Source organism: Bacillus rossius, chromosome 8, assembly GCF_032445375.1.
Source record: "Bacillus rossius redtenbacheri isolate Brsri chromosome 8, Brsri_v3, whole genome shotgun sequence".
NCBI lineage: Eukaryota > Metazoa > Arthropoda > Insecta > Phasmatodea > Bacillidae > Bacillus > Bacillus rossius.
In genome coordinates this window covers 56,533,924-56,552,578 of record NC_086336.1, presented here as the reverse complement: position 1 = coordinate 56,552,578, position 18,655 = coordinate 56,533,924, and the positions used below count along the sequence as shown (strand labels likewise).

Sequence of the window (18,655 nt, the reverse complement as noted above, 5' to 3'; positions counted from 1 at the left end):
AAGTATCTTACTTATCGGAAACCTTGCAAGTTGTGTGTTAGCATGAAACCAAAATTTCCACCGTGTGGCGGGCGTATCCACGCCAGCAGTGACAGGTGGTTGCGCCACTTCTTGCAGTTCATCTGTTTCTTCGAGTGTGGCGAAACTTAAAATTCTACATCTAAAGGTTTATTTTAAGAGTGCAGGAGGGATCCTCAATCTGGGACATGCATGAAAAGGAATACTTAGATTTAAATATATATATATATATATATGTTTTTATTAGTAAAGGTTGTGTTATTGCTCAACTAAGGATAGCATTTTTTTTTTTTTTTTTCGCTGTGTCACCAACACAAACAATGCTTTTGCTTCCCCCAAATCCATTTTTAAACCGGCGATTGGGAATGTGACGGGTGTGGCGCGTTCGCGGTGGCCCGAAACGATTCATGGGCGTTTTCCTAACGCATCGCGCGACCGCGCTGCGGCGCCATTTCGAGTGGCCCAGTGTGAGAGAGCCCAATGGAGTCAAAATTTAAAATTTAGTGTCCCAACTTTTGACGAATGAAAAGTCTGATACGTGAATTAATGTACTTAGGTAAACATGAATATACCCTACAATATAAAATATGAAGTATTTATTTGGGCTCGGAAGGGGTTTGTTAACATGAATATACCCTACAATATAAAATATTGTTACGAACGTTAGCAAGGCCACATCACGTCACGCCCCGCGGTGGAGACCCACGAGGGGTGCTGCGGCGAGAGTTGCGCCGGAGGTGCGGCCCAGCGAGGTGTGTGGAACGAGTGACTGAGGAATAGACATTTCTTTAAGTGTAATTAAATATTTGCCATTTTAGAAGATTTTTGTGACATAAGTAGTGGCAATAAATAAAACTGTGTGTGATAAAAATCTTTAATTGGGCTATCCTTTTCGAACCCGCGGTAAATCGTAACAATATGAAGTATTATTTGGGCTCGGGAGGGGTTTAATCGCTTGACGGCAACAATCAGGCCGAGTGGGCCAGAACAAGCGTGGAGGTGACGTGCAAACACAAACAGCGCGCCAGCAGAGCTGCTATCTGCGGGGTAGGCGGCCGTAAGCCGAACTAGGGCACGGCTAGCCGACACGTGAAAGCGGCGCCTGCCCGCCCGCCTGTCCCATTAGGGACGACAGTTACGTAAGATGGCTGTCGAGTAGTACTCTTTAAAAGCCATGCTTGGCCGTTCGTCGTTTGATTCTTTCTGCCCAGTGCTCAGCCGTACAACCCAATCACCAAAATAATTTACCAAATTTCATGCAAGAAGGTACATTTTTCCCTTCATTGCTTACGGCGGTTAAAAAATTCGCTTCCACTTCGTATTAAAACCATGCTTGTTAAAACATTAATTATGCCTCACTTTGATTACTACGATGTCCTCTTTCCTGATCTAACTGATAAACTAGCTAAGCGACCACAGAAGCTCCAAAACTGCTGCGTAAGATACATTTTCAACCTTAAATTACGAGATCATCTAACGATCTAACCCAATACTATCAGCAGCTAAAATGGCTCACTCTCGCGCAAAGACGCAAAATACACATACTTATCCTTGCTTATAAGGTGCTGCAGCAGGTATCACCTCATTATATGTTAGCCAGTATTAATTACCTACATAGCTACCATAACCATGCCACGCGATCCACACACAACCCAATGCTATCTATCCCAGTGCACTCATCCAAATGTCTGTCTGTATCTTTTGAAACCGTTAGTAGCAGGCTCTGGAATAAATTAGACGAAGCGACAAGGCAAAAAAAAAAATCTAGCTTCCTTTAAGTACAGGCTGAAAAAACATTTTTGTAACAACTGCTTGTGCTGCTATCTCTAGTTTTTTTTTTTTTTTGCCGTAACGATTGTGTCGATGGTTGCGAGAAGTCCGCTGGAATGCGTTGAAACCAGTTCCTAGACTCTCGCAGGGCACAGTTTATTTAAAAACTGTTGCCGATTTGTTTGTCCGGTTTGGACACGTTCTGGAATACGGCCCGCGAGTTAGTTTACGGTTGTGACCCGACAAGGCAGTGCTTATTCGCTACCTTGCCCGAACGTCTTGGAATGCCGCCCTTACAGTCAGATCCAGGCGTCGAAGCACAGGCCATCGGATAGTCCCGGACGAAGGAATGACCGTCTCTGTCTATACAGATTATGTTTAGAACTAGTGCCATAATTGAGGAGGTTGCTGCAATTAAGGGCCTATAAAGACCATGGGCTTTTTTTTTTTTTTTTTTTTTTTTGGGAGAATGCAAAACTGAATTCTACAGTATCTTAATCTCGATGGTCACCAAATATTAGCCAGATATTTTAATTTTTTTTGTGTTGGTTGGAAAAGTTTTATGTGATGATGTTATGAGCCCTTTTTTAAGAGAACCATTTTAATTTGTTTAAAGTTTTCAGATAAATAGATTACCTACTATTTTAATATTTTAATGTGTTTGTATATTAAAATAGTTAAAGATTAGGAAAACATTTGTTTCGTAAGTTGCAGAATATTATTCAATAACTTATGTACGTGTGGGTTCATTGGCGTAACTGTGCTCCGACTTCATGTGTGCCACCAAGATAACATTGCACCTTCATATCTCAGAACATTGTTTTGGATCATGGGCCCTTAATTGCAGCAACCTCCTCAATTTCAGTAAAGGTTTGGGGAATATATGTGAGGTTATTTGTTGACGTGAGTTTAATTAAGCGGGGTTGCACTAGGATCTGGAAACCGTGAGAGTCGCAAGTACATTAGGCCTACTGCAATCTGTCTAAAGCTTTGCTCGTGCCTGACTGCCGGGGACACTAGCAGCTATAGCTCGTCTCATTGATCTATGGCATAAGCGTTTTTCCGTGTTTCGGTTCACAATGTTGCCAGATCTACAACATAAAAACATTGTTTTAAACCATTGGTTATTAAACGTTCTTGTAACCATGGACCACTTTCAGAATTTCAAAATAACCTCGGACCCCTGTTGAAGAAAATTGTAGGAAAAGAACCCAACGCGTTTTAAAAATCACGTTTATTGGTTAGTTTACAGTGTTAGTAGTAGTTAGTAGTTTAGTTTACTTTAATTCTTAACTGGATTATCAATTATCATATCATAGCTAGATTAATGAAAAGGATGCCGTTGTTTGTACTCAATGAGCACGTTAAGTTGAGGTATCGTCTTCGATGAGGCAAGGCGCGTGTCAATTTTGACGTCTAATCGATTAATATTTTTAGTTTTAAACGACACCAGAACTGAGAATGCTGTGGCTTGTGGATCCCACTTTAAGAAACCCTGTTTTAGACACACCTTTGTAATACAATGAAAAACATTTTTTTAATGCATCTGAAACATTGACCTTTTCATAAAGTAAAATTTGAAATGAGAATTTCTGAAATGCATTTTCATCAATGGCATAATCTGATGATAATCATCATTTATTTATAAAGGAGTGGTAATCGAAGGCCGTTATCTTGTCAACTGTTTTTTAATTTTTTTTTATTATTGCAAATTAATTGTTTTGTCTTTTGAGCATAGCACATATTTAATGGAATTACGAACTCCGACAAACCGTCCCCCCCCCCCCCCCTTTTGTGAAATAATAATTGGTGTTCAGTATGGAATTATTTTTTGTCAGTATTACTTCAAGTTGATTAAATTTCCAAAAGCCAGGACATTAAAAAAATACAGAAATTAAAAAAATATATATATATTAGACCTGTTTATAATTAATGATAGCATTCATAATAAATATTTGCATGTTAACAAGCCAGCAACCGAGGTCGCCATTTCCCGTGCACTGCAGTCTCGGCGACTGTTCACGTGCGGTCCGGCTCCTAGTTCAACCCGTGGCTCCCCGGCGGGCCGGAAATACTTGCCCGGGAAGTTCGGCCGCCGCGAGGGAGGGACCCCGGCTGCGCGATGCTAGCGCTCGCGGCGAGTGACAGGGTCGACAGAGAGAGAGCAATGTGCACGCGGGCCGCGCTCTCTCTCTCTCTCTCTCTCTCTCTCTCTCTTTCTCTCTCTCTCTCTCTCTCTCTCTTTCTTTCCAAGACACGCCGACTGCCGTAAGCGCTCTCTCTTTCTAACACACGCCGACTGCCGTATACGCTGTGTCTCTATCTAACACACGCCGACTGCCGTGAACGCTGTGTCTCTATCTAACACACGCAGACTGCCGTGAACGCTGTGTCTCTATCTAACACACGCCGACTGCCGTGAACGCTGTGTCTCTATCTAACACACGCAGACTGCCGTGAACGCTGTGTCTCTATCTAACACACGCCGACTGCCGTGAACGCTGTGTCTCTATCTAACACACGCCGACTGCCGTGAACGCTGTGTCTCTATCTAACACACGCCGACTGCCGTGAACGCTGTGTCTCTATCTAACACACGCCGACTGCCGTGAACGCTGTGTCTCTATCTAACACACGCAGACTGCCGTGAACGCTGTGTCTCTATATAACACACGCCGACTGCCGTGAACGCTGTCTCTCTTTCTAACACACGCAGACTGCCGTGAACGCTGTGTCTCTATATAACACACGCCGACTGCCGTGAACGCTGTCTCTCTTTCTAACACACGCCGACTGCCGTGAACGCTGTGTCTCTATCTAACACACGCAGACTGCCGTGAACGCTGTGTCTCTATATAACACACGCCGACTGCCGTGAACGCTGTCTCTCTTTCTAACACACGCCGATTGCCGTGAACGCTGTCTCTCTTTCTAACACACGCCGATTGCCGTAAACGCTGTGTCTCTTTCTAACACACGCCGACTGCCGTATACGCTGTGTCTCTATCTAACACACGCAGACTGCCGTGAACGCTGTCTCTCTTTCTAACACACGCAGACTGCCGTGAACGCTGTGTCTCTATATAACACACGCCGACTGCCGTGAACGCTGTCTCTCTTTCTAACACACGCCGACTGCCGTGAACGCTGTGTCTCTATCTAACACACGCAGACTGCCGTGAACGCTGTGTCTCTATATAACACACGCCGACTGCCGTGAACGCTGTCTCTCTTTCTAACACACGCCGATTGCCGTGAACGCTGTCTCTCTTTCTAACACACGCCGATTGCCGTAAACGCTGTGTCTCTTTCTAACACACGCCGACTGCCGTATACGCTGTGTCTCTATCTAACACACGCAGACTGCCGTGAACGCTGTGTCTCTATCTAACACACGCCGACTGCCGTGAACGCTGTCTCTCTAACACACGCCGACTGCCGTGAACGCTGTCTCTCTTTCTAACACACGCCGATTGCCGTGAACGCTGTCTCTCTTTCTAACACACGCCGATTGCCGTAAACGCTGTGTCTCTTTCTAACACACGCCGACTGCCGTAAGCGCTCTCCTTGTTCCTTCGTGCGCTGTTTGTTGCCATGTTTAACACGGATTTAAAATTGTATTTTGACGTGACAAAGTCTAATAAATCGATGAACGCCGGCTGCACGCACGAAAAAGTGTCCCACTACGGATGTCCCACTACGGATGTGTTCTGTTTGCTCATTGTACGCATGCGTGGCATCTCTCTTCCACTCGATTGGAACAACCATCGATTTGACTTTTCAATCATATTTTAGTCGTTTGAATTATTAATATTATGTAATTTAACGATCGTCCACCGATTTTCAGCACAATCGGTACGGTTATTTAAAAGTAACGTTGAAAATTCAAATACGTTTTGAACCAACAATGGTGTTTTACAGTTACACATAATAATTCAAATTACACCCGGGATCTTTTGCACAATGTTTTAAAAAATATTGTAACACATTATAAATAAGTTTGGTATATTTGGGATGCGTATTTGTTATAAAATCGTGTTAATATTATTCCCCTACTGTGAACAAAATTTATATATATATATATATATATATATATATATATATATATATATATATAACATTTGAGACTACATTTCCTTAGTATGACCTCGTGGGCGTGTGGTTAGCGTACCTAACTCTTGAACTAAAGATTGTCGGTTCGAAACCCGGCAGCTGCGAAATGTTTTTTTGTACTTGTAAAAATAAATACGGCGCACGCAACATCTCAAAAGTAATAAATATATTTGAATTAATGAATGCAAATAAAAGTAAATTTATTAATTCAATTGTGCATTTCATTTCACTCCTTTGTATCCATACAAAATAGTGATAATTCAATAAAAGTGATTCAATTTTATTCATAAAAGTATGCAGAGGTAGATTTTATCATGCAAAAGATAGAAAAATTAAAAAAAAAATTCTTCCTCAAAGAATATAAAATTTTTAATGCCTAAATGGTTTGGTTGCAAAATCCTATTACGGCTCAGTCTCAGGCCGAATATGATATTTCCTTTTCTTCTGGATCAATCATTTCATCAATGTTTTGTTATGACGTTGTCACGTTAAACTATCGTCCGTAAACCGACTTTACAGACAACCAATTTTTTTTTTGGACAAAGCTTTTTTTTTCTATCTCCATATTGTATGGCATCGAAATACGCAACTAGCAACACAAAGACCTAAATATGTATATAAAAAAGTAACATCGTCACTGGGAACTACTTTGAAGTGTTCCAGGATGTATCACATAAAAGAAAAATTAACATACTGTTGTATTCAGTTCAGATATTTTTTTGTTTATAATTTCATTTTTTAGAACGCCACCGAATACACCCTAAGACAAAAACGGCCCAAGTTTCAGGTTTGATATATAAACCTAAAATGCATTTCCTATTAAACTGATAGATCAAAAAGTTGATCAGCGACCAAATTTTTTGCAGTTAAATTTATATGGGGGTTGAAAACGTCAATTATATTCACAATGAAGAGAATTTGTTTTTAAAAGCAACACCATCTCAATTGCGTCTACGGTGTTAGTGTCCGTAGCTGTGAAGGCGTGTCTTATCAGCGCAAGAGCGCGCTGTAATAAAGGCTCGCTCCAAAACTGCTGCCGTAACAGGGAACAGGGCCGTGTGTTTGGAGGAGTGGTGTTCTGTCCTGCAAGCAAGTTCAGAAAGGTTTCCTTCGACACGCATTTCTGACACCAGCCTGCCAGTTAGAGCAGTGTCTCGTGACCAAGCGATGCGTTGTGTCGGGTGACTCGTTGCAGTTACAATTTTGACGGGTTATTTATTCACACACGTGATTTTATTTTCTGACTTTATGTTGATTACATAAATGTTAACTATGGAAGGTGTAAAACAACTAAAATAAACTACATTGGTAGGTACGAGGGAGGGAGCGCAAGATTGTGTGGAAAGTATTTAAGTATTAAAAAAAAAACATGATTGTGAACAATGCAATTAAGGAAGCTTTGGTCAAATTTGGTCAGCGCTAGCGATAGTGATTAAAATGTGTGTTTTCGTTCCAATGAATGTGTGTGAACGGTTTCTTGTTGTAAGAGTAAACAAAGTGGTGATTTATTACAAATTTATTAGCGTGATAGTATACTGTATTATAAATTACGACATGAGTTCATAAAATGCTTCTTTGGCAATCAGAATTCCAAAGAAACGCATATCCTGAAATTTGTAATGTTTTTGAAGATTTGGCAACAGCGCGCGTCATGTACTGCAGTCTGAAAATGAGACGTCTATAGCAATGATCCTAGGAGAAGCGCTGGTATAGCGGGATTTGCACACTTCGCAAGAAATGCAACCGGGACAAAGGACCCAACAAACGCAAGAAAACACAATAGTTTGTGAAACACGCAAGTCGCTACGCTTTACAAATAAGTTTCATCGTCGGGCTTTTATATACGAAAAAAACAAAACAATAAGTCTTGCGTAATTTATAAAGGGGTATTAGAAAACGTCGTTATTAAACTTTTTTTAATGTTATTTTTGCGTAACTTGCGTAATTTATGAGAAAAACTTAAGGTTCACCGACATGAAAATCAGACAGTAGAATAATCCACCTTAGTAAATCTTAGGATTTTTTTTCCTGTTGTAAAAGTAAGTTACATAAATGATACTGCAATGTACTGTAATATCGTTTTTGAAGTAAAACTATTTTTACAAAAATATATAGGGTTTTTTTTTCATGAGGGGTAGGTTTTTCAAACTCCGTGTGGTCGTAACTAAACTCACAAAAAATATATGGTTATGTTGGGTTTGCGATATTCAGAATTGTACTCTAAAACTGTATGAATGTATATATTGCAGCGTCCGACCGCAACGCTGCACTAACGAGCGGCAAACTGACTGCATGTCTGTGAATCTTAGGCTCGCAGAAAGAAAAAAAAACCGTTGGTATCGGCGGCCCGGGACAAGCGCTGTTCGGTTGGTACGCGCGGGCAGGTTACTGCCGTCGTCACTATAAACCTCTTAATTGTCTATGCACTAGAGTTGCGAATGTTTCGGGAGACGGCATGCTGTAACGTAATGTGAGGCTCTTTTTTTTTTTTTTTTTTTTTTTTTTTACGTCGCCATCGCCGTTATCGTCACGCCCAAAATATTGCGGTTATGGTGCTCAACCACATCTGAGGTTGGTTGGCAAGTGTGAATTAGAATCCCCATTGTCAAACGCAAGTCACTTCCGATAAAATATAATCATAAGAAAACTACTTTCCGCAGAGCCTACACTACTCTATTAGTAGAGACTGGAAAAATTCGCGCTTTGGATGACCTCTAGGATAGACTCCACAATACCCTACATACTCAGGCAAATGCCACCTGCTCATTGGTTACCGACTCGTGACAAGTGTCAACTGGGACGCTTGCGATTCGATACTTTTTTGGTTGAAGGTTTTTCATTGGCTCAAAGTCCTTCAGATAAACTGTGAGCCAATCAGAGAAGCAAGATAAAGGTACAGTAGTTTGGATTCTATCATATCGTGAAATGAATCCGCGTATTTTTCCGGTCTCTATCTATAAGGTTTTGTTTAAGCGTGAAACCAACATTATCTGAAGAAAAAAAAAGAAGCTTCACCCGGTTACCACGTTATAGTGCAGGCGTCCTAGCCGTCGAGAAGTAGCCGTGCGGCAGCCAAGTTGGAGCGGCGCCCGCGGGCGAATACCAGCCCGAGACCACCCCCTACAGCAGGCCTGCCAACTCCTCTCTCTTCTCTCTCTCGCTCTAGAGAGAGAGTGAGTGAGTGAGTGGCCAAGGGCACAACTGTTCGCGCACCGCGAGTTGGCAACTGCAGGGGCGGCTCCAGTGCAGGGCAAGCCGGCAGTCACCCCGTTTTTTTTTTTTTTTTTTGCATTTTAATTTTTCTTGTTTGCCAATGGTTTTTTTTTTTAATTATCGATATTAACGCGAAAAGGAAAATTTTAATTTCCATAGCATCTCGCATTAGAAAAAAAAACTTTTCAAATATTTTTATCTCCTTGCGTAATTACGCGATTCCACCGGAATTTTATCGTAAGCATAAATGAAACCGACCCGAAGATAATTTAGCGGGGAAGAATATCAACATTTCTTAAGATGAACTAGCAAAAATCATCTGCGAAATTTAAGTTCCATGTTGGTTTGAAATAGTTAACTTTCCAAATGTTCTTGGGAAGGGGGGTGGGCTTCCATGAAGGTAAACTCCCAGGGCCACTGGTTTGTTTGCTTGATCATATAGCTCATGTATTACTTCTCACAATCGCTGTAGCTGTGTTATTGATATTATTACGTTAGCTACTATCTAGCGGGTGGGCCCGAAACTACTTCAACAACTGTGTCTCTTGTCCCGGCAATTATAGTTCCTCCCCCATGCCCAGATGGACCGGGCGAAGTGAGTCAAGTGGCGAAGCTATTTACCGCTGCCAGCGAGCCGCATTTTCCCTTTCCACTTCCTTCTCCTCCTGTCCCCCTTTTTTCATACTCTACTCACACCGTCCCACCCCCACTCCTCGCCGGTCGGACGCAGTGCGGGCCTCGCTGCAGCGGGCGGGTAGCAGGGCAGGGTCGCCAACCGTTACAAAACATTCCAACCAGATACGTACCAAAAACGACCAGAATCAACTTCGCAAAAGGAGGGGGGGATAATAAAATTTACATTCTCCACAATGTTTATGCAAACACGTTCAAAATATATTAATAATTTATATTCTGCCTACAAATAATTTGATTAAATAGCATCGTTGTTCTTCGTTTTAAATGTCTGCTAAGCTAGCACGAATATTGCAGTGAGTCAATATCATATTTTTGATCTTCACAATACGTGCATTTCCTCTCTCTCACACACACGTACTCTATCACAGCGGCTTACCGGGCATGAGACACATTATGCATTTCATAACGAATATTTATTATTCGTTATTAAATTACTGATACTTAAGGCTCGGGCCCACACACTATGGAGGTTATTTGCTTGTCTTTACTTTATATTTTGTGGGCTTTTCCTTTCAATTAATCACAATAGCGCTATTGCATTTTATTTTTCGTCTAACATTTTCTCAGGTATTTACTGAATAAATTATCTAATAGCGGTAATTATGAATATTTGAATGTTTTTTACACCTAGAAAGTATCGTTGGCATCTGGCGAGTAAACTAGTGACGTAACAAATGCAAGAATTTACAGACAAATCCCTTAATTAATAGTAACGAGAATTAAGTACTATATTACAACTAGACTGAATTACATCAGGTGAGTAAACTCTTGAGTAAGAGCTATGGAATACATTTCCAGGCAGGTCCCTTAAGGGTGTGTGTCCCGTTCCAATTCATTAGTTGAAGACCTTTTAATTGGCCGAAATTCAACAAATTATAAAAAAGTGTACATATACGTATTGCGTTATTCTGGCCAAGTTGCATTTTTAACGTTTTTGTGCAGTGTGGATTAGAAGAATGAAATGTAATATGAAATTGAAAATTATTGAAATCATCAGAATTCATATTATTTTAAAAAGCTAAGTAAAATTAAATAAAATTTTCTGGAAGCATTTTAAACCATACCACGCAGTAAACACCAGCATTGCATTTAAACCCAACAATTTTGAGTTATTTATTCCATTTGGTTCTCCATACTGCTCAATTATGTTAAAAATTCAAATAATTATATGTGTGTGTGTATATATATATATATATATATAATATGTGAAATTTCTGCCACTAAAAAAAAAAGCCAGTTTAACTGTGTGGAACGTAAATATAACATTATTGACAAACAAAAAATCACAACTAGACTACAATCCAAAACAACTAAATTTACGTCTACAAACGAAGTGGTTGTTTATTTTCCCTCCCAACACAACGCTATTGGAAACATCCAGGTACCTTTAGTTAGTTGTGAAATGAATAAGTTGGCAACACTGATTGTCGGGACGCCGGGAGTTCTCTCCCTCTCTTGCCGCGTCCCTTCCCCTCCCCTACTTCTTCCACCATCTCGGGCGCTCCGCGGCGGGTCGTTACTCCGCGTCGGGACGGTCGGGCGCCGGCCGGGCGTTGCCGCATCGCGTCGGTACCCGGGACCTCCCCTTCCTCCACCCCCACCCCCACCCCCACAATCCCCCAAGCCCCTGCTTCGTCTCCCGCACTGCAGCTGGCGTGCGAGTTCGATCCCCGCCGGAGTCGATTTCGGTTTCACTTGCACCATCTAGTTCAGGGCCGGTGCAAGGTAAATTGGCGCCCTAGGCGAAAAACTTTAATGCCCCCCCGCCCCCCTCCCCCGATGGACACTCCAAAATTTTTTTTCCTTGCCTCAAAATACTTAAGATTTTGTCAACAATCAAATGTAAGTAGGCTTGTGTTTTTTTTTTTTTTTTTACTTTTTTACTTATTACAAATCATAAACAGGTCACCGTGGACTTTAAATAATTACTTATATCAATATAAACATTACAAACTGTTACAAAAATCCATTTTCATCTAGTTTCAATAATCGTTAAACATATTATATCAGCTGTTGTGTGTCGTGCTGCGCCGCCTCCAGCTACTTGGCGCCCTAGGCGGTCGCCTAGTTCGCCTATATGGACGCGCCGGCCCTGATCTAGTTGCGAGTTCTCTCACGTATGTGACCACCTGGGGCCTTATATCCCGGTGTTATAAACTACGCAAGGAGTGCAATGACCCGAAATTAAAAAAAATTAAAAAATCGCAATAGGAAGAAAATCACGTTCTTTGTTGTTTACTCGTGTTTATCATGAAAACAAAATAAAATGATTTAATTTTTTTTTTTCACTGTGCGAAAGTTTAACAAAGGTGTAACGTCATGTTTATCACCATGGCTTTCTATGCCCATAACCTCTGCGTCTTTAAAAGTTTTCGGAACACTTCACTTCCAATATGGCCGTCGAAAACGAATGAAAGTTGGAAGTTGAACAATATAGTTAACCCGGGCCTCTTCAACTCGGACCAGTTTTGGAAGAAGAAGAAAAAATACGTTGTTAGTAAATGAAGACTTGTTTTAAAGACGATAAATCGCTGTTCTCAGCAGGTACATTACTTGAATTCACTTGCCAGCCCGGCGAGTTCATTGCACTCGGTGTTGATGAACCAGCTGTTGTTAATGACCCGCACATAAGCAGTAGCAAACACAGATAAATCGATGGTTTATTCAGAGACGAAACATCGCCAAACGAGCTTCTAATGCTAAAACAGATGCGAGATCGCGCTGCTTGTAAGCGATACACAAAACCCAGGCAGAAAAAGCTCACTGCCTTTGTACGGTGTAAATACATATTATGTGTTTTTAGGTGAAAGTGTGACGATAGTAAATGTTTAACCCCATTAAAAATATTTTTGGTAACTACATACATGTTCCTTTTGACTTGATAACGTCTTGTAAATCGATGAACTCCGGCTGCACGCACGAAAAACATGACTCATTGTCACGTTCCGCCTGAGCGTGCAAGAACCGGCCAACCACCGTGCGAGAAAACCTTCTATAATATCAAACAGGTTAAGGCGGGCTTTTTAAAAGCAGCATTTTTAAAATTTTGATTTATTTGTCCAATTTCGTCATTTCGAACTAACAATTTATTGACATTGATTTCATTTCAGTTTATTTCTTTAACTAATTGTTCGTGATTATATTTAAACAAATTATTTAAATTAAATTTGCAAAAACTATAAATAATATTTGAAAATTAAAAAGTATGCAATTTTTCATCAATGTTTTCTTATGACATTATCACGTAAAATTATCGTCCGTAAACCGACTTTACAGACAACCCTCTTTTTTTTAATCGTTTTCCCCTCATTCTCTGCATAACACGGATAACTGACAAAGCCATACATATCCAGTATCTCGTTTCAGGCCTGGAATATTAGAAACATTTACTCTCAATGTCATATTAGAGCTTAATACAGTCTATGAGCTCTATTATTTTGAAGCCTTTATTTTATATTCTGTCCCTTTGCTGCATGAATTATAAGATGCATTTTAATATCGTGGAATAAATACATTTAATTTGAGAAAATGGAGTCTGGATGGTTGAATATTCAGTTTTCAATTTTTTTTTTTTAATAGATGAGAAGTGTCAGGTATTATGAGCCAGTTGGTTTTCTCGGGGTATTTCTGATTTCTCCATTAATGATTTCAATCACTAATTCAGTCTATCCTCAAGTTGCCCCGATCGACAGATCTGTCGAATAGGGCAGCAAGCTCATGCATAAGCCATCCCCATTCCTTTCCTTATCTAAGAGACCTCGTCCGTATTTGGTTCTTTGCGGGATCTAACCTGTAATCTTTCGCGAGTGGGAAACATGGCAGATGTTTCCATCTGCCAGTGGACTTTCTCCATTCCATCATTGTTCCATTATCATCTTATTATCTTATGTACCTCAACGAGACGTTAATACTTAGTTCATCTTATCCATTCCTTTCCATTTTTAACCTGCCTATGGTGAAATATAACTGGTGATTTTAATTTTAATATGAGAGGTTAACACTGGAAAATAACAGTTTATCCAGTGTAGCGGCTTCTTGAAAATAAGGCGAATAGTAATTAAAGTGAAAGGTCGGTTATAGTTGTGACACCAGCTACATAAAGTTTGTGTTATGTGTTAACGTAGCTGACTAACCAGACCAACCTTTCACTTTAGTTATTATTCACGCTATTCCGGTACTCAGCGTAAGCAGCTGTTGCTGTACTTGTTCTGTCCTTCTTTCCCCTAGCGGGAAGCCTACAACTCACGTAGTTTCGGTTCCCTGCAAGAATTTCCGAAGATTTCCGAAGTTTTGCGTTTTGGTATTAACGCCACTTCAGCCGCTAAATCAGAAGTTTCCAATGAAAACAAGCATGTTGTGACTGACCTAACCTAACCCTTCGATTTTTTTAATTTCAATTTTTGAGAGAAATTCGAAGTTGCACGAACGTGGTAGGGAACCGAAACTACGTTGAGTTGTAGGCTTCCCGTCAACGAGCACAGGTGATGGAAGGATGGCGGTGCGCGTGTTGCAGACCATTACTTGTGACTGCGAGGCCACCCCGGCCCTGCAGTTGAAAGCATTCCGCCAGAAGGGCGACAAGGTGGAGGTGAGCCACTACCGGGTGAACGTGAACCGCCTCAGAGCCCGCCTCAACGTCGTGTGCATCACCGAGAAGATGATCGCCGACGTCAAGTGCGACGGCTGGCCAGACGTGAGTGTTCTGCCGGGAAGCCTAAGATGCACATGAAGTTCTGCCATTCACGATTACCCCCGAACAATTCACCTTCGGCCAACCTCGGGTTTATCTATACTAATATTATAAAGCTGAAGAGTTTGTTTGTTTGTTTGTTTGTTTGTTTGTTTGAACGCGCTAATCTCAGGAACCACTGGTCCGATTTGAAAATTTTTTTCAGTGTTGGATAGTACATTTATCGAGGAAGGCTATAGGCTCTATTATATTATCAATAACATTAGGGATCCTTACTAAAAGTCAAATTTAGAATCAAATGCGTTGGAGGGGGTTAGATACAACATGCAGTACACGTACGAAGTGTGTGTTGACAATGCCGCAGGCGCTAGAAGTTTATTTCCTATTGCCTATTTACATTGTAGCCACGCACTAGATGCCTTATCATTCTTAATTTTCCCATACATGTAAAAAACACCCGTGTGATATTAACAACAAAGCAATCAGTACCCCCATAAGAGTTCAATTAGTATTTAAATACTTTTTATCACTTTAAATCGCAAACCTAAACTATTGTTTTTTTTTCTTCTCTCTGTGTTTAATTTGTTTTTTTATTGCCCTTTTTTTTCAAGTATATATATTTTACAGACTTGAAACTTCACAGTAATGTTCCTTATGTTACGCAGGATGACATTTTCCGAAAATTAGATCCCATGGGTGGTTAAAACAGGCAACAGTGGGTACTTTGTCTGCATGAGAACAGGATTTTGCATTGTTCATGCCTTCTGCATCTCCATGGCAACGGGTATCGCGCGGCAGTGGCGTACCCACAAGGAGGGGCATGTATAATAATGAGCGGCGCAAGAGTGATCTTGCCTGTAGACTGCCGTAGCGAAGTACGGGTACATCAGTTGTACGTTGCGTGCACGAGTCGGGAAACCATCGGTGCTATTCATTTTCTCTCCGGTACATTATACAGCATTGTAATAAATTTTCACTGAATTTTTTTTATTTACCATTACTGTAAATGGGAGGTGTGGCTTATTTTTTTTTCCATTAGTATAGCCGTGCGAAGCCGGGTCGGGCAGCTAGTAGGTAATAGATAGGTATTTTTCATTATTCATTAATTAATTCTGTTCGTTCATTCATTCATTGTTCCATTTGTGCCATAAGACACAATGCATTATTGATCCATTCATTCATTGTTCCCGGAAGACACAAGGTTTTATTTATTGATTGATTGTTACACTTGCGATTGGGCTTCCGCCCTGTGGCAAGGAGTCTCCCTCCCCTACTCATCAATTTCTGAAGCCTCTTCTCACATCCAGTATCTTTCCCTCAATCCTATTCCACTCCCTCCCCATCCTCACCTGAGAATACTTGCCTTCCTCTTTCCGTTCTTCTCCACTCTCTGAATCTTCCACCCATGAAGATCCGTCCTCCTCCTATACACCCCTTTGTTCAACCTGTCTCCCAGCGCCCCCAGCCTCCCTCACCCCTTGTCACCCTAAAAAAAACTTCACCAGTCTCTCTACTTTCCTCCATCTGTGTAGTGTGTCCCACCCCAGCTCCTTCATCATCACTGATGGCCTGTGCATCTCACCCTTCGTCCCTTCCCTCCTTACCAACATACCCATCACTCTACTGTGCACCCTTTCCAGTTCCTTAATTTCTATCCCTAGGTATGGGTCTCAAATTGCCGCTGCATGTTCGAACATTGGCCTCAACAACATTGAACACAACCTTCTTCTTTGCTCTCTGTCATGTCCCCTTTAGTGTGCGATTTTTAATTTATGCATTAAATGGTCATACGGCTGGAATAATATATTTGTACAGTAATAAAAACAAAATTGAGTCGAAACAGACAACTGTATTAATTTACATTTACAATTTATCGATAATCAGTAGACTACTTACAATAAAGAACACAGGCCTATTATGAGCTTATAACTTTACCTTTTTTAGTTGTATGACTTCATCACCCTTTGTGTTATTTTTCAGCAGTCATTCATTGATATTGCTTTCAGTACAGTATTTTAGAATAAGAGTAAGACTTTTTTGATGGTCATTAAATTTTTTCAGAGTTCAGAATCTCACTGTGTAGTTAAATACCAGAATATAGAAGTACGTAATGATTTTTGGGTTTCAAATGAAGCAAATAATTATATATTTAAAGTAGAGCACATTTAATGTTTAATGGTTTCTTTCATTCACACAGTTTTAAATTCACGAAAATACTTAATTCTAACATATTGTCAGATAGGTGTGTCTGGCAATGCTTTAAGAAGCATTTTGTTACGTGTAATGGTTTTCAAAATATTTTTAAGGATTCACATCAGTGTGAATGACAATAGTATACATAGTTTCTTTGCTGCATAGTTTTAAAAGTGTGTTATTGATAACATTTCAAAGTTACGTCGTGATTTCCGAAGAGGCCATTCTGCATTAGAACAGTGGCCTTGCAGTAACAAACATTATTGTACACCAATAACCAGGCGTGAATAACCAGGTTGAAATAACTTGCATTACATTGTGCATGCAGTGAATGTTGAGAGAGCAAGACTTAAATTCAAGCTAGCTCCGCAGAAGGAAATTTTTCAATTTTTCTAGCAACTTTCTGCGCCTATCTATTCAACCGCTTAACATTGCTTAAAGGCAACGTGCACTGATTCATACATAGGTACACCAAGTAATATGCAAGGAAACTATTTATTTGTGTTCACGTTGTTATCATAGTCTTTTTTAATCTCTCATTCAGGGCCGGTGCAAGGTAAATTGGCGCCCTAGACGAAAAACCTTAATCCCCGCCGGACACCCCAAAAAAATTTTTCCTTGCCTCAAAATACATCACGTAAGCCTAAGATTTTGTCAACAATCAAATATAAGCAGGCTTGTGCTTTTTTTTTTTTTTACTTTTTTACTTATTACAAATCATAAACAGGTCACCGTGGACTTTAAATAATTACTTATATCAATATAAACATTCCAAACTGTTACAAAAAATCCATTTTCATCTAGTTTCAATAATCGTTAAACATATTAGGTATATGAGCTGTTACGTGTCGTGCTGCGCCGCCCCCAGCTACTTGGCGCCCTGGGCGGTTGCCTAGTTGCCTATATGGACGCGCCGGCCCTGCTCTCATTACTATGCATGACAGTGAACTGTGTGACTAAAGGTTTATTCTGTTCAAAACATCGTGATTGTGTGATTGCTGGCAGATAAAAGTAGCCTTGGCTCCAGTCGGCAGCATCAAGAGCAATCTCGACGAGCAGCAACTCCAGGACGTGCTGTCGGAGATAGTGGTCCTGGCGCTGCGCAACAGCACGGCCCACGTCAACCTCGCGCAGTACCCGACGTGCCCCAGGTTCATCCGTCAGACGGTCAGCTCCGGATTCAGCCTGCCGCTGCACTACGATAGCATGGTCAGCAGGTTACTGCAGTTCAGTGGCGTAGCCAGGATTTGTGTTTGGGGGGGTGTTAAGAAGCATGTTCCCCCCCCCCCCCAGTATTAAAGCGGAAGGGTCCGGGGGTCCTCCCCCGGAAAAATTTGAATGTTAAGGTATAAAATAGTGCTATTTTAGCAGTTTTCGGTACTTAAATTTAAATACTGTATTGTAATGGTAAAAATTTTATTAATTTTAATATGAAATTTGTTTGAGTGATGAATAAGAAATTAATTAAAGATTGGGTACTAAGGGGGGGGGGGGGTTGAACCCCTAAAACCCCCCCCTGGCTACGCCCCTGCTACAGTTTCAACTCATTTGTCCTTTGATTGAGAGCTTCTTTTTTGCGTCCCACCGTGCAGGAGCCGTAGCCAGGGTTTTTGAGACGAAGGCGGTCCAGTACATACATTATATTGTTTTTTTTTTTTTTTAAATTGTGTTTTAAAAGAAAGTTTGTACTCAATGAAATCTCAGGGAAAAGTAAACTTTTTAGAAGTCCAACATTTACACATAGAAATTTACGTAATGATTTTGCCTGAGAAAAGAAAACATTTGATATTTTTTTTTTATTTAATTGTTTTTAATACTTTTTTCTTAAGTTTTTGATTTCATTGAAACAAGTCATAAATTCATATGATAATTTTGTTTAATACATGAAGCACACATTTCAAGTTTGTATGAAATACATGATTACAAATAATAAACAGCATACTTGGAAACCATATTCCTGCA

General features: G+C 40.5%; 1 protein-coding gene across 9 annotated transcripts in view; it reads left to right on the top strand.

The window, feature by feature from the left end:
- LOC134534973 (uncharacterized) overlaps positions 1-18,655 on the top strand; it is a 143,455-nt gene that overhangs the window by 79,397 nt on the left and 45,403 nt on the right. For all 9 annotated transcript variants that reach the window (XM_063373755.1, XM_063373758.1, XM_063373754.1 and 6 more), the window contains exons 3-4: positions 14,324-14,503; positions 17,699-17,902. In XM_063373755.1, coding sequence (XP_063229825.1) covers positions 14,324-14,503; positions 17,699-17,902 — 384 coding nt within the window. The remainder of the gene's footprint in view (positions 1-14,323; positions 14,504-17,698; positions 17,903-18,655) is intronic.